The sequence below is a fragment of the Semicossyphus pulcher genome, unplaced genomic scaffold, assembly GCF_022749685.1.
Source record: "Semicossyphus pulcher isolate SPU_LCO1_2020_fin unplaced genomic scaffold, fSemPul1.0.p SCAF_22, whole genome shotgun sequence".
NCBI lineage: Eukaryota > Metazoa > Chordata > Actinopteri > Labriformes > Labridae > Semicossyphus > Semicossyphus pulcher.
In genome coordinates, this window is record NW_027211696.1 from 16,265,825 (window position 1) to 16,282,261 (window position 16,437).

The 16,437-nt window shown below is 42.1% G+C and overlaps 1 protein-coding gene across 1 annotated transcript; it reads left to right on the forward strand.

Moving 5' to 3' along the window:
- Positions 1–669: 669 nt before the first annotated feature.
- On the forward strand, positions 670–16,056 carry enc1 (ectodermal-neural cortex 1). The gene is made up of 3 exons (XM_069673785.1): positions 670–747; positions 7,881–9,692; positions 14,245–16,056. Exon 2 carries the CDS (start codon positions 7,887–7,889, stop codon positions 9,660–9,662), a length of 1,776 nt encoding a protein of 591 aa, XP_069529886.1. The 5' UTR covers positions 670–747; positions 7,881–7,886; the 3' UTR covers positions 9,663–9,692; positions 14,245–16,056.
- Positions 16,057–16,437: the final 381 nt, after the last annotated feature.

A 16,437-nucleotide genomic window follows, 5' to 3' on the forward strand; every position in this document is an offset into this window, starting at 1 on the left:
GGGGGCGCCAAAATCAACACAAACTTAAAGTTCCTCACAGGAGCTTTAAATTGTAACAAAATAACCCAGACTATTCTGCGCTACATTGACTCTTATTGGGTTAATATTTGAGCTGCTGTTTTAGTGTGAAATAAACAATCAAACTCTTATTTCACTTGGATTTTGAAATCTTGCAAATGTCCAAAATTTAAAGTAAAACAAGCGAGTGACGGTGACCTTTGACCTGAGTCCCTTAAAAAGTAATCGCAACTTTTAACAAAGGCATAAAAACACTTCAACCTAAAGAATCTCAAATCACTGGGGATGTGTGGGAAGAAACTCCACATCTCTCTGCACATCCTCCCTCTCTCTTCATTTCCTGCGGGGTGACGGTCCTCCCCCTTCTCCCTGTAAACACACCCATTGACTCCAGTGAGAGGAGGACTGGGAGCGCAGGAGGAGGACCGTCAGTGAGGAGCGGAGCAGCAGCAGCAGCGCACGAGCAACGCATCCAAACATCTCCGCTCATCCTTTTACGCTTAAACCCGTATATTTTGTTAGACATTTATCCAACTTCCGGAATTTGCAGAAAACCTAGCCTACTGCGCTTCACCGGAGAAAAAACGTCCGAGTCTCCGGCAGCTTTTCGGGAATAAACGCGGAGTTGTTCACACTCCCCGAGCGCAGGCTTGCATCGTGGCTCTTCCAGAAGTGGCATGTTCGAGGGATACTGCGGGCACTATTGAACTCCTGCTTTCACCCAAAGAGGTAAATACAGCACTAAATCAACCCTCTATATGCGCTTATTAACAAATGTTTATATAGAAGCTTTGCTGCATCCTTTTCTGATCCCCTGATGATGGAAAACTCCGCGCTTTGGCAGAAAAAGCGCACAGAAAACAGGCTAATGGACAAATGGTTGTTGCTGACATTCATTCATAATATAAATCTGATTTTATTTCTATAATTTGCCAATAAAATTTAAGCTATTTCTTCTTTATTCTGATTGATAATGCTTCAGATTTCCTCTCGGTCCTTTGTGCTCCCTTGTGCTCTCCCTTCCTGCATGCTTAAGATGTTTTACATGTTTCAGAGGCGACATCAGGTGTGACATGCTCTACTTGGCGTTATAAATTGATTGACAGTATTTTCTAAGTGTCAGGAATTCCTTTTCAAAACAGTTAACCTCGCGTAGATGTGTGAAAACAGCTCGTGTGAGACCGTAAATAAGAGATTAAGATTGATGCAGACGTATCGATCGATAGCTTGTCCTCTTCTTTTGCACCTCGTTTCATTTTTTATGTCTCATCTACAGCAGCAGATGCACAGAAGTGGTTCATATAAGCGTTGGTGGTGTTTACTTTTGAAGTCGCTCCCTCCCATCCCTCTTCCTGCATGAGTGTATGGTTGACTGTGAACACCTGGCAATGATTTGAAACAGACTGAGAGCCAGCCCAGGCCTCAGATAGAGTCCAGAGGCTGCTGTGTGTGTGTGTGTGTGTGTGTGTGTGTGTGTGTGTGTGTGTGCATGCCTTTATTCTGAGAGTGGCATGTATGTGCTTTCCGGTTCTGTGCCTGAGGATCTGTTTTTCTGTCAGGGGATGAGGATGACAACGTTTACAGACATCCAGCCCCGGTCACTCACACTGACGGCATATGTTCTTCCTCCTGTGACTGTGTTGATCAAGGACAAGCTTAAAGAGTGATTGTAGATAATATTAATAATTGCAAGTAAACTCCCGCACACTGTCCAACTTGCAGAAAAAACATGTATTTGCTTGCCACGTTTCGGTGTCCGACCTTCAACTGGCAAAGCCGTTTACTTGCAATTCTGACTGATATTTGCACCTGTCCTATGAATCAGATGTGCAAAGTTTTTCTCAGTTGTTTTTAGGGCTTTAACCCAATTTCATCATCAATGAATCTGATAGTATTTTGATTAATCGGTGAGTTGTTTAAACCGTAAAAATAGTGCCAATGGCAACTTCTCTCAGCCTACAAGTGTGCCTTCAAACTGCTTGTTTTCTCTGTCCAACAGTCCAAAACTAAACTCGGCTCAGTGGTAGAGTCGGTCGTCTCTCAATCGGAAGGGTTCGATCCCTGACTGCTGCAGTCTACATGTCGTCCTTATGCAAGACGCTGGCTCCCGAAGGCATAGCCATGTAGTGTGAATGGGAGACTACTTGATTGGAGATTGGCACTTAGGCTTTTGCCATCAGTGTGTGAACGCGTGTATGAAAGGGTGATTGTGACATGTAGTGTAAAAGCAGCTTTGAGTGGTCGCAAGGCTAGAAATTGTACCATTTAAACGGCAGTCAGGTCACCGTGATCTGTGACAAAGACGAGCAGCAAAGCTAAAGCAGAGAATTTGTCACATTTTTCAGTATTTTTGTTTGAAAATTGAAGGAATTTGTGAAAAAAGTTGTTCAAAATTTCAAACGAGGCATTTAATGTTTCGACGCCAGACGGTTATTGCTGAAAAACCAACTGCCTGCTGTTATTTAATGGTTTCACTGAGGTCATACAGTATCTACCATTAATATGCAGAAATCCTTTATGCTGCTGTAAGAACTCTCTTCGCTATAACACCTAAGTATCACATAATGACTTGCACTTCCTGCCAATTATAGTCCTCAGAAGTTATGTAAATGATGCACAATTTGCAGTCAGGTGACGTTACATACTGCTTTTTCTCTCGCAAGATTCTAAACTTAAAGGGAAGATTAAGTTTGAACTGAAACGGAGGGCGAGGACCTCCCACAATTTAGCTGGTTGAGGCGGCAGATAAGGACTTGACTCTGGTATGAGAATCACAAGGTAATTTACAGTCAGCGATAACTTGTTAGTTGGGATTAAAGTTCTTAAGATCATCAACTTTCCCCCCCCCATGGTCACAAATAACATCCTTATAATTAACTGCATTAATCAACCGATTAATTATTGTAATTTTTAAACCTTTGGTCTGTAGAAGTCTGGAAAATAGTTGAAAAATGTATGCAGTTACTCAAGTTGGCATCTTTAAATCTACAGTCCAAAATCCAAAGATATAAAGTTTACAGCCACAGACCAACCCGAGCTATAAAGTCTTGTGTCTGATAAGCCTCATATCAATTTATAATGTATGTCGGCTAATCGATTATTTCCGCTCTAAGCAGCTTTCTGTCACGTCAGGAAAGTTTTGAAATGTGAGACGTTAATGTCAGCCACACAGTTGTCAGAAATTTCACGGCGGCTTCTTCCCCCTCGGGATGTTTGCGCACGAGCTGTAACCAGTTCACTGTTTAAGTTTAGATGTGATTTGAGCGGTTACACGGGTTTCACTGATCAGATTTCCCCAATCTGTGTTCACATGTGCCCAGAGGTTTGACGGTTACATAGAGCCAGTAGTGCAAACTGGTGCTTATGATCAAGGGGAACAAGAACCAACGTAAGGAAATATTTTAAACTTCCTTCACTGGACAGATGTTGGTGAAGGCACATTAGTAACAAAGGACAAATTCTCATTTAAATTACAAATATATGAAAACAGGGATTTCAGGAGCTGCAGGCCTAGTTGGTAATCCAGGCTTTATCCTTTAGTATGCAAATTGTGTAAGTATGTGGTTGATCCACCTCTCCTGCATTCGCTGTATGAATAGATTGATAAAATGCAAAACTTAGATTGTACAAGAAAAACACCCCCAGTAATTACACAGAGGTTTGTAATACAATAATATAATGGTATGAGAACAAAATAATAACTTTCAAGCTGTAACATTCACAATTAGCATAATGTTAGCCTTGAACACATCATCTAAGTGCAAATGTAACTTCTTAGACAGGCCTAGAACTTAATATCGATGTTTTCAGAATAATGCTACTTAAACTATGAGGTGATTTTTAAGATGAGAAAGTAGTTTTTTGAGTTACTCAGAGAGGAAATTATTGCACTTTGGAAGTACTCTGTCACAACAGGTAAAATGGCTTAAATACTGTGACCTCTAATTAGAATTAAAGGTAGCTACCTTTAGTGATACAGACATGCCTTTGTTTGTTTTGAATCATCAACTTTCACAAGCTCTCCTACAGATTTTTCCCTTTGTACTACCTCGAGTTTTGACCGATACAGAGTACAGCTCCGACAAGTGCGAAAAAAGAAGATTAGAACTTTTTAAACAGCTGTTTAATACCGACCCTAAATAGATGTGATATGATTGCGCTCATTGTTTTATGGCATGGCTCAGTTCACTAAAGATACGCTAACCTACCTACAAGCTGAGCTAACGTTAGTGGCAGCCCGGCTCACGGCTATTCCTGATGTCCTTTCTGCACCAAATATTGTTGCAACAACATACATTTTTACCACAAAGGTCCTTACTTTTTGTTTTTACGTGTTTTAATTATCTGTACTTCAACTAAAGAAAAATAGAGCCTTGGAATGTTTGAATCGCTTGAAAACACTGATTGCTGACATCATGCTAGCTCTCGCTAACGTTAAACTCTCTGCTAGCAATGCAGTGTTATTTGCTAACTTCCACATGATAACTTACCTGAAATCAGAAAGGTATCACATGGGTGTATTGACTCATGTACTCACTGATACTGCATTTTCGGTAGTGTCACAGGCATTTCCAATACTGGTATCAGTGTCCGAACAACTCTTATCTTTACTATGAGCACAAAATGATCATACTGCATGAATTAAGATAATCACAACTGTTTCGATTGGTAAAGTGAGTTCTTGTAGGACCACTCAAGTGCTTCTGCTTCTCAGCTACTCCAGGTTGCATCTATTAGCATGTTAATTATTATATTAGTAAATGCAAAACCTTTCCAATTTGGTGTCTAATTTATTAGGAAAACTTATTCAAATTAGGGAACGTTCAAGTTCTAAATTGAAAACGTGAGCTGCGGTATCAGTGCTGTGTTTGTGTGTGCGAGCGTGTGTGTGTGTGTGTGTAGGAGGTGACACATGCAGGTTAGAGATTCTCTTTATAGCTGAGCCAGAGGCCACAAGATGACTGGTTTGGCAGTTTTGTCAGTGCTGGAATGCAATATATCCTGTTGAACCATAGTTGCAGTTGGTTTTGTATTTCATTAGGTTGTGCTTAATAATTATATTTCTCCTGTCGTTAATAAGAAATATGACAAAATCTATGTATTTAAAAATGGAGTCCACATTTTCTACAATTTCCTGCATCTAAAATCTGTTAAAACAACACTGAAACATTGTAAAAAAATCTTTCACACGCTGTTCATTGTTTTGGTTCTTTCAAGCGTGTCTCATGTATATGACTCATTTGGTTTCATTATTAAACCCAACTGATTTCTCTGGGGTGTAATTGAGAAGAGGCTACAGTCATGCTAGCTGTGCTATGTGGCTAACATAAGCATAGCTGTGCTCTGAGCTAAAAGCTAACGTTGCTAGCAAATTGGACTCATTCTTGGGGAATTTTGACCTGACAGTGGGCAATGTGTAAATTCTGGGGATTACTAAAGTGTTTACAACATTTTCAGGGGAACATTTTTTGGCAATCCAATCAATACTTGTTGACTCGTTTAACCAATCTCAGGATGACGCTAGATAACTGAAGCTTGGATCAAAATGGTGGTCTGACTGACACTGCTGCTAGCATGGCTAAAACAAATAGATGTAACCTGTTGACTGAGTAGCTGTAACAGTTTCTTAATAAAACAGTCCCATATATTCTTTGTCATTTATGCAGTTCATTATAAAACTATAACAGGTTTTCTCTCAGTCTCTCTGTCTTCCTCAACTGGTTCCAGTTTGAAGGCTTTGGTTGGAATGCAAGTTGTTTAAATGCATAATGCTAACACATGCTGCAGGCTGTGTTTTTGCCGAAATGACAGCTGCACCTAAAACAGCCAATCTGGGTGTCTGGGTAGTTGGAAAATTAAAAAAGATTACACTGAGCAGCTGGTTTGGAGAGTTAGTTTACCTGGAATTAAAGCATGTCCCTGAAACAAAAACCAGTGCAGTTCCGTTGAAGCCGAAGAAAGTCGACGTGGAGGCTTCACGCCTGATTGTCTATTCATGAGACGGCATTCAGAGGATTTAGGAGAAGGTGATGCAACTTAAAGAAAATGGAAACGGTCCTCTCTTCTCAGCAGAGGAATCATTTACGCCACCGGGAGCGTTTCAACTCTATAAATCTTGAAGCGATGGTTAAAAAAATCTATCTCACTACATGTAGGTTTGTAAAACATTTTCTCACTGACAGCGAGACAGTGGCAGTGTGGTGAGCTTGACTTAAACACAAGCTTTCATAGCATAAATAATATCAAAATGAAAACATAGATAAATACACAACGTCTGTGCCGTGTTATTACTCTCTTTTAAAGCTCTGAAGATGAGCAGGAAGTCAGTTATTTGACTGGTTTTGTGATACACTAGGAATGCAGATGGGCATTAAAGGAGAAGATAAGGCTGCATTAGTGTTTTAATACTTTTTGTCTTGAAAACTTGTCATTGTGCGACCATTTTTTTTGCAGTAAATAAGAAATGTGGTGAAATATGACAATATAATTGGTCTTATAGTTCTCTCTTTAGATTTAAGACTACTTTAGCATACCTTAAAGAATTTTGAGAGACCTATAACTGGGCTTAAAATGTCTGCGAGTCTGGTCAAATAATCTTACAGCTGTGTATTTACAAGGTCGGACTCAGTCGCTCTGGAAATAGAGTGAAGGAGGCACTTGACGTGTCTGGAAATTGGGTGGAATTAAAGTGGGCTCTGAGCGAGGACAAGGCAAGGACAGTGAAGATGGGAGCTGTGACTTTTTGGAGGGGAGTGGAGTAAATTCTGAGCATTTCTCAGAGGCTTAAAAGACTCCTGCTGTCTCTTTCTTCCCTCTGTTCTTAAAGAGCTCTGCGAAGGGACTCTTACATGTAAATTGTGGTATCTCTAAAAGAAGGGGATTAGCACTGCTTGGAAATGAAATGGAAAAGCCTCCCAGTCTCTGCGTGGAAGACAAGTGTTATCTACTTGACCTTCCTAACTCCCAGAAGTATGCTGTTTTGCAACTTGTAATCACTGGATCTCTTGCTAAATGTCTCTCTATCTCTCGGGGAGGATTGCAGTACAAAATGCACATCATTCATCACATTATGGATAGGGCTGAGGAATACATTACAAGGAAAATCAGGGCTTCTTGATACCTAATGAAACTGCAGCTCTTTTATGCATTAATAATCTTATAGACAAACATTGTAGTCTCCCTGATTTACATGTTAATGGTTGTGCTAAACAAATGCTCATGGAAAAGTGTTGCATCTGTAAAAGTCTTTACAAAAGTCTTGGGGATATGGCTTGGGTATCAGTCGATCAAAGAATTCCCAAGTGATGGACAGATTGATGTTAGTAGAAGGAACAAGATAAGTGGAGATCTTCAGTGAATTTAGATCCGTAAAACACCCTAATCATAAAATGTCCTGCCTTGTGCTGTGTCTCTACAGCAACAAACTCACACATTGTTACTGAAACTTGCCCCCTCTTTACGGGAAACTCGTTATTATGTTGCAAAATTTTCATGTCTTCTCTCCACTGCCGTCGAGAGGATTTCAAAATGTTCCTCAACTAGCAGATATAATTGATGTGAGTCAATTTTCAAACAGAGGACCTTTCCCTCGAGTGTCTTACTGGCACTCCAAACGCATTCCTTTTATTGAATTTCAAAATGATTTGAAACTGTTTAGTTGATGTCGATAGGGAACGGGACTGTGTTTGTTAGACGGTCTCTGCTTTGTGTCATAACGAGAATTCCTCTCCGGCTGACTGTTTGACTGACTAAACTAAGACTTCATCTATGATCTACAATCATCCAACCATCAGCAAAACAATGGAGAAGCTTGTGTAATCGACCTGCATGCATTAAAGAGAGTTTTTTTCTTTTATTTTCAGGATTCAATGAAAATGTCCGTGTGCGTCCATGAGAACCGGAAATCGAGGGCCAGCACTGGCTCGATGAACATCTACCTGTTCCACAAGTCCTCCTATGCGGACAGTGTCCTCATGCACCTAAACTCACTGCGGCAGCAACGGCTTTTCACAGACGTCCTGCTTCATGCCGGTAGTCGCTCCTTCCCCTGCCATCGTGCTGTGCTGGCCGCTTGCAGCCGCTACTTTGAGGCCATGTTTAGTGGCGGGCTGAGGGAGAGCCAGGCCAGCGAGGTCGACTTCCGAGACTCCATCCACCCGGAAGTTTTAGAGCTCCTGCTGGATTACGCATACTCGTCACGTGTGGTCATCAACGAAGAGAATGCAGAGTCACTGTTAGAGGCTGGGGACATGCTAGAGTTCCAGGACATCCGGGATGCCTGTGCTGAATTCCTGGAGAGAAACCTCCATCCGTCAAACTGCCTTGGCATGCTGTTGTTGTCCGACGCCCACCAGTGCACCAAGCTGTCAGAGCTCTCCTGGGGCATGTGCCTCAGCAACTTTCCCGCAATTTGCAAGACAGAGGACTTCCTTCAACTACCCAAAGATATGGTGGTGCAGCTTTTGTCACATGAGGAGCTAGAGACAGAAGATGAGAGACTGGTTTATGAAGCTGCCCTCAACTGGATCAACTATGACTTGGAAAAGAGGCACTGCCACCTTCCAGAACTCCTTAGAACGGTTCGTCTGGCTCTGCTTCCTGCCATCTTTCTCATGGAGAACGTATCCACAGAGGAGCTGATCAATGCCCAGGCCAAGAGCAAGGAGCTGGTGGATGAAGCCATCAGGTGTAAGCTGAAGATCCTGCAGAATGATGGCGTTGTCAACAGCCCGTGTGCCCGACCAAGAAAAACCAGCCATGCCCTCTTTCTTCTCGGTGGGCAGACTTTCATGTGCGACAAGTTGTACCTGGTGGATCAGAAAGCCAAAGAGATCATCCCCAAGGCTGACATTCCCAGCCCTAGAAAAGAGTTCAGCGCCTGCGCCATCGGCTGTAAGGTGTACATTACTGGCGGTAGAGGCTCAGAGAATGGCGTGTCCAAAGATGTATGGGTCTACGACACTGTCCACGAGGAATGGTCAAAGGCGGCACCCATGCTCATTGCCAGGTTTGGCCATGGCTCTGCGGAACTGAAGCACTGCCTCTATGTGGTGGGAGGTCATACCGCAGCAACTGGCTGCCTCCCGGCTTCTCCATCTGTGTCACTCAAACAGGTGGAGCAGTTTGACCCAGTTGCAAACAAGTGGACCATGGTGGCTCCTTTGAGAGAAGGTGTGAGCAATGCAGCAGTGGTCAGTGTCAAGCTCAAGCTCTTTGCCTTTGGAGGAACCAGCGTCACCCACGACAAACTTCCAAAGGTCCAGTGCTACGATCCGCAGGAGAACCGATGGACTGTGCCGGCCTCTTGTCCACAGCCGTGGCGCTACACAGCCGCTGCTGTGCTGGGAAACCAGATCTTCGTCATGGGCGGGGATACAGAGTTCTCTGCGTGCTCGGCCTATAAGTTCAGCAGTGACACCTACCAGTGGACTAAAGTGGGCGATGTGACGGCCAAGCGGATGAGCTGCCAGGCTGTAGCGTCAGGGAACAAACTGTATGTGGTGGGTGGGTACTTTGGCACACAACGGTGTAAAACTCTAGACTGCTATGACCCTACACTGGATGCTTGGAACAGCATCACTACTGTGCCATACTCGCTCATTCCCACTGCTTTCGTCAGCACCTGGAAACATCTGCCAGCTTGAGCCCCAAAACCTGAACACCATTTCCATGCGGTAAGTTTGACCTTTTCTTCTGACCTTTTTTAAAATTTTTACACAAAACTTTACATATACAAAATAAGTTTGGCAGCAATCCTTTAAATCTGGCACAGATATACAAAGCTATATAATGAAGCAGCATATTTTAAGTTAAATGAAAATAATAATAGATATTAAAGAAACATTGAAACACAAATATTCTAAACTTGAATTAAGAAAATATGGAACAAACAAAGAAAATTGAAACCTATAAAACACGAATGTGCTGCAATTTATGTTTGCAAAGTTGTCAACATTCAAACCCAAACTGACAATCCATGATACCGAGCACTGATTGGGTTTGGATATGCATTTGTTGACTCTCCCAGGCTTTCAAATTCTCAGAATAAGCGACATACTGACACAATAGGCAGTCTTTAGTTTCTCTAGAGGAGGGAGGGTGAATCACTGGGGGGGATTGATAGGGGCTTGTGTGCGTTAGTTAAGTGAGTTATGTGGCTGTGGGGATGGGCCGAAGGACAGAGAGGGTAATTGAAAGAGAATAGGATACTTTTATTGCTCCTGTGGGGGAAATCCCTCTAAGCGGGAAAAGGGGGTCTGCCAATTAGACAAGCCACACACCAGCAGGCTACAACACCCTGGCGAGGCTAATCCACTCGCAGTCGCCTTCCTTTGATGAGGTTATGGTCTTTACGCTGGGTGAGAGGGAGGCAGCCAGCGACTCACGCGGTGTCGGAAACCATTCATCATCAGTTACAAGCAGAGGTGACTGAGAGAAGTGGCAGCAGGGAAAGTGAGGAGGGCGAGTTGTAGGGCTAGAAAGCATCAGCACTCCTTCCTCTGCTCAGTCGGACACACATCATCCTTCATAGCAATGGTCTCGCTCCGAAAATTTACTGTTTAACTCAACCGTCTCTTCTGCCTCAATCTATGGCTTCTTGGCCTCATTCAAACCCTGCTCCCCTGCTCTGATGATAAACAGGCCAGACGTATGTGGAGCATGGGTAGTCAGCTGGCAAACCTGAGCTTTCCTCATGCTGCAGGCTCACAATCACATCACATAATCTCTACAGCCCACACTGATGCCCCCTCACATCCCCATGCAGGCAGTCCTTTTCATTTTGCTGTATTTGTTGAAATGGCTCTGGGCCCTCAGCTCCTGAGAAAGAGAAGGAGAGAAATGGAGTGACTCCCCAGCTGTCCAACACAGCACAGTCTCCCATTTGATTATGCCAGGAAGCGGCTCTGAGCAGCTTCACTGCTGCGATACTGTGATGTTCCTCCTCTCCACAGGATGAAATATTTTTTAAGACTCATTATTCCCTTTCTTTTCAGTGACTCATCTCTGAAAGGAAGAGACAAGACTGAAGGTTTTAACTATCTCTAAGCCAATGCAACACAGTGCTCAGTGAAGGACATAATCCTGCCACTTATTTAAACAGTGTTTTTTGGAGCGCCTGCCTGTCATAGCAACTGACAGTCTACTCAGCGAACGTTGTAAAGAGACGAAAAATGTGGAGGGATGGAAAAGAGGGCTGACTGTTCAGGAATGAAAAGGGAAGGAAGTGCGTTAGACCTCACAGAAGGAGATTGTAGCTGTGAGAGAAAAAAGGAGTTCTCAGTTTTTCCCAGGGGAACAATTCAAACTTGTCTGAGGTTCCTCCTTTGCAATCTTTTGCCTTGGAAAAAGCTCTTGGCAGGGGGGAAAGTTACTGACAAAATCAAATAACAGAATTTATGACGTGCTTCCATGTTGATAATGTAGCCACATTTTTAGGATGACGGTTGGTGATTTAAGATATTTAGAAGGTATTTAAACACAAAGAAACCACCTTGATTAATGTGGATCTTATGACCAACCAAACATTCATTCATAGCTCATTTCACTCGGCTTGAAAGGACTTATTATTTGAACAAAAATGCAGCTTTTAGGTCAGGAAATGTTAGCTGTAAGGCTTTAAGATAAAGCACTGACTGCATTAACACATTTAGCATCACAACCAATGAGTCAGTCTACTGACAGCTAGATGTAAATAGCAATATGACTCTTGTTTTTGGATGCTAAATGTGAAGCTAAAACCCTGCTAGCTTAGCTGAAACTCCTAGCTTAAGAGCTGCATCTCAGTTCGGCACACTGTTTAGGGAATATATTGGGATTCATGCTTATTCTTTTTCTTACTAAGATTTAGATAAAAATACAGTTCTTAAGTCTATATGCTTAATATAAAGCTACAGCTAACACCTAGCTAGCTTAGCTTAGACTCCATGAAATAACTGCTCCTTTCCAACAAATAGTCTGGGACACAGCCCCACTTAAAATCACATTGTGACATCTTCACACTTTGATTTTGTTGTATGGGTTAAACGTTTAAGATGTAATGTGCTAATTGGTGAGCTAAAAGGTTGCTAGTCGAGTAGCTTATCAGACAGAGTTTAGCTAGCTGTTTCCCTCTTTTTCCCCCCTTGACGCTAACTGCTGGCTGTAGCTTCATCTTTTGGATTTCAATCCTCTCATCTGAAACTCACATGTAAAAATCATCAGGTCAAAGTGAAATTGTGAATAAACACTGAGGCGAGGATAAGAAGCTAATTCAATTCAATCGAAGTCAGTTGCTACATATTTTATACTGAAAGTTAGGTGTGAAGAGGGCGATACAACTCTTCTGTTTGTATGCTAAATGTGAAGCTAAAGCCAAAACCCTGCTAGCTTAGCTTAAACTCCTAGCTTAAGAGCTGCTTCTCAGTTCAGCACACTGTTTAGGGAATATATTGGGATTCATGCTTATTCTTTTTCTTATTAAGATTCAGATAAAAATACAGCTCTTAAGGCTATATGCTAAATATAAAGCTACAGCTAACACCTAGCTTGCTTAGCTTAGACTCCATGCTAGTAGAGTAGCTTAATGTCGGACCGAGTCGGGTTTAGCTGTTCCTCCTTATTCCACCTCTTTTTTTTAAATTTAAGATCTTTTTTTATTTATAGAGGACAGTGTTAGATAGTGTTGGAAACAGGGTAAGAGAGAATGGAGGACGATGCGTCCGACAGTGGCAGTTGAGCCTGCAGCCGCCACATCGAGGACCATAGCCTCTGTACATGGGCCGCCGATTTAACCGCTGAGCTAAACTGACGGCCCTCCTTTTTCCCACCTTCATGCTAAGTTAAATAACTGCTGGCTGTAGCTTCATATTTTGGATACGAATATGAGAGTGATTTCAATCCTCTCATCTGAAACTCTAAGCAAATAAGTGTACGTTCCAAAGTGTCATAACCATATTTAAAAAACATTTCCTGTCATTTTCAGAAAGTGTAGTCTAAGCGAGAGAGTATGCACTTAAACGCACCAGTGGCAGCCCTCTCTTCTCTTCAGACTACTTTAATAAATGAAATGGAGGCTCCATCGGCAACAAAAGCTTTCACTCCTAGCCAAAATTGCTACTGAGAAGAAAGTGCTCTTCGCTGTTAAGTTATAGGGAAGACCCATCTCTAAGCAGAGTAGCTGATGATCTTACATTCACATTAGACACACGGAGGGCCTGCCAGGCCTGTAACCATCTGTGCCGCATCGATAAATATGTATTAAGTAACAGCTGTAAAAATCGTAAGGTCAAAGCAAAGTTGTGAGTAAAAACACTCAAAAGTGTAGTAGGCTGAGGTGAGGAAAAGAAGCTTAGAGGCCAGACTGTACTGAGAAAACAGAGTAGGTGGATTCACCGGTTGGGTTAGTCTCAAAGGAAATACAACAGCAATACGTAACATTGTTAAATAATATTGCAGCTCTTAAATTCTAGTGTTCTAGTATAGTTCAGAGTGTTTCAGAGTGGTGTCAGTTAATTTTTACTGTTGCAAGTTTTGAATTTAATTAAAAGCAGTAAATAAAATGCCGTCTGAGTCAACATCACAACAACTAAGGGCCTCAAAGAGTTGAATCAGCAGCAATCTGATGGAATCACAGCTCTATTGCACTGCATGGTATTACATTTTACAGGTGTTAATTTATTTCAACCACCTTACTAAAATCCCCTACTCCTTAAAGAGAGAAAAACATTGCAGGAAGGAACATTTCTAGAAGGTTCTTAAGCCCTTTTTACACTGCGGTTCAGCCTCAGCGCCTTTGCCATTTTACATTGGACCAAACAACGCTAGCGTAACGCCGCCCCCAGTGTGTGAATTTAAATAGCGTTCAAGCGGAAGCAAAACAAGCGCGAGGTGTAAACAAACCACACGTGCTTCAAATATACACACAAGGCAATGATCCGCCCTGCCGGCTCTGTAGTTTACACAGAGGCCGTTTCGTCTCTGTTACTACCGCCGATGCAAGCTCAGAGACCATTCCACCTTGGTGCGTGACCGGACACAACAGGCGTACTAATCCCGCCTTGAACTGGCAGTGTAAACGGGGCTTTAAGCGATCAAGGAGTTTTGTTTTCCTAGATATGAACAATTTTCTGTTTTCAGGCTTCTTGTGTACTCTGAATAATTAAAAAGTGACCTTAAAACAGTTGAAAATTGTTTCCTTTTTTACATATTATTAGCCCTTTTAACATGTTATTAATTTCTCCCCCTCAGATTTCCCTGTTTTGCATCATCTACTGGACTCCGACTGTGAAGAAGCACACATCCTCTTCCTCTAAAAGAGACATTTGGCAGTGATGTACAGACACCCGCATTCATCTCAATGTCGCAAAGACGCGGAAGACGGCACACATACGGCTGGACATTTTACTGGAATGATGTTGCATCTCGTTTCTGAGAAGGAGGCGTACAGTAAAGTAGCTCGCGCAAAACAAAACCAAACAAACCGCTGCTTGTCATTTGAGGCACAGACTCCAACCTTGTGTACGTGTGACATATCAGGCTTTTGTGCTGCCATATGAGGACTGCAAACATATCAGACAATTTCCCATTTAGTCATGACAGGCTTGTGAGGATGTGTATTGATGTTTTTTCTCTAAATAAGAAGAAAAAAAATACTCTTTTTCATTGAGACTGCAATGTATAGCATGATGGATGTTCTATTTAGATCGACGGAGGGAGAAAGCAATGATTGGTGTGCTTACGAACAGAGGCGACTCGGTTTGACTGAGTATAGCTGATTTATAAAAGGCACAATGAAGGAGCTTATCTCCCCCTTCTTTCCTCTAATAAGCTCTTTTTTCACCCTTTGTATCTTATTTTTTCCTATTCAAACAGCTTATTGTAACAGCTCTGACAAAACAAACCGTGGAGTGTTCCTCTTATGAAGGCTCTGGCAGTTTGCTGTCACTGAGGTGTTGATGACCAACACCAGCTGAGGTTGAGGAGGATGGCAGGGGGTCGAGGTGCCTCGGGGTCACGACCTTACATGTTTGCTGCTTTGCAGCTTCGCATTAACGCCCGCCGAGCGCCGGTTAACTAACCTACTGCACATATGGGCTGTATTCAGTGTCAGGATTCAACACTGTCGCATTCAGCTGTACGCTTGACGCTGTAAAAGACCGGCTGTGCTTCTGTTATTCTGATAAAAGCTGCGTCTCGCTTGCTGAGTCATAGCTGAAGCGTTTTTAGAGCATGTCCACTCATAGTGATTCAGTAAAACTGGCATGAACTCTTTCCTGTGCTCGCAGAAATATTGTCACCTTAACCTAAACTGAGAATTAATCAGTTTCTTTTTTTAAAAACTTGCTGCAATGTAGTCTTAATTTATATGACAATGATAACTCTGTTATGTTAATATGTTTAATCCTATTTATTTCCTCTCTGCCTGCGTTCTTCTGTGAATGTATGTTTGGGTTGTGTCATGCATGGCCAGGTGATGTGTTTTTGTTTTTTAATCTCAGTTGGGCTGCATTTTGCACAGTTCAGTCTTTCCCAGGAGGAGCTTGTTCTTTTTAAAAATCCTCTCCCTGGACTCTCATTTATGTCAGAGTGCGGATGGAAGAGGAAGACTGGCTCGGGTTACTGATGGTGTGAAGCAGTTTAGGCCACAGATAAGAAGACTGTGTGGGGTTAAAAGTTCAAACCTTTCTTAACATAACCAGAATTTTATAACTACATGAAAGCCCATTCTGACTGTCCATACATTATTTGTAATATAAAATCTAATCATAAATAAATCTGCAATGTAAGGATAGGTAATTTAATAGCTTGAAGTGGTAATCTCGAAGACCTCAGTTTCGTTCTCTTTGGCGGCACCTATGGCGACAAGCGGTCGCTTTCCTTTTTAGACTGTTTGCTTCATCTGAGCGTCGAGTTTGTTTCTTTTTCTTTAGATTTTCGCTTATTTTTGAAGTTGTATCTGTAGTCATCCATCTTTTCTTTGTTTGTTCTGCCATAGTAGATTACTGTTTACTCGCAACACTTGCAGAGACCGGAAAAGCAGCCGTTTAGCTCCGCCTACCCTCTCTGGCAGACCAACCACTGCTAGCTGATGGAAAACGCGTTTATAACAGGGCGCCGCTTTTTTTTTTTTCTGTGAAAGTCGCCACCGACAAGTCAATAAATGAAAACCTTCGAGATTATTACTTTAAGAAAGGACAACAATAAACACAAAATTAATATCAGTTAATCAACAACCAAAGAACCTGATCTGAGGACACAATGGTTACTCCGATCTTCAAGATGCAGGAAGGAGCAGCTAAAAAGATTCACTGTCTATAATGCATACAATCAATATGGCTGTTCAACGTAGAAAAACTTGCAACTATTTTGAGTTTTGTAACTTAAATAGGAATAAAACATAAACCCTTTAGAAAAAGTCAGGTTCCTACAGTAATATGAGTT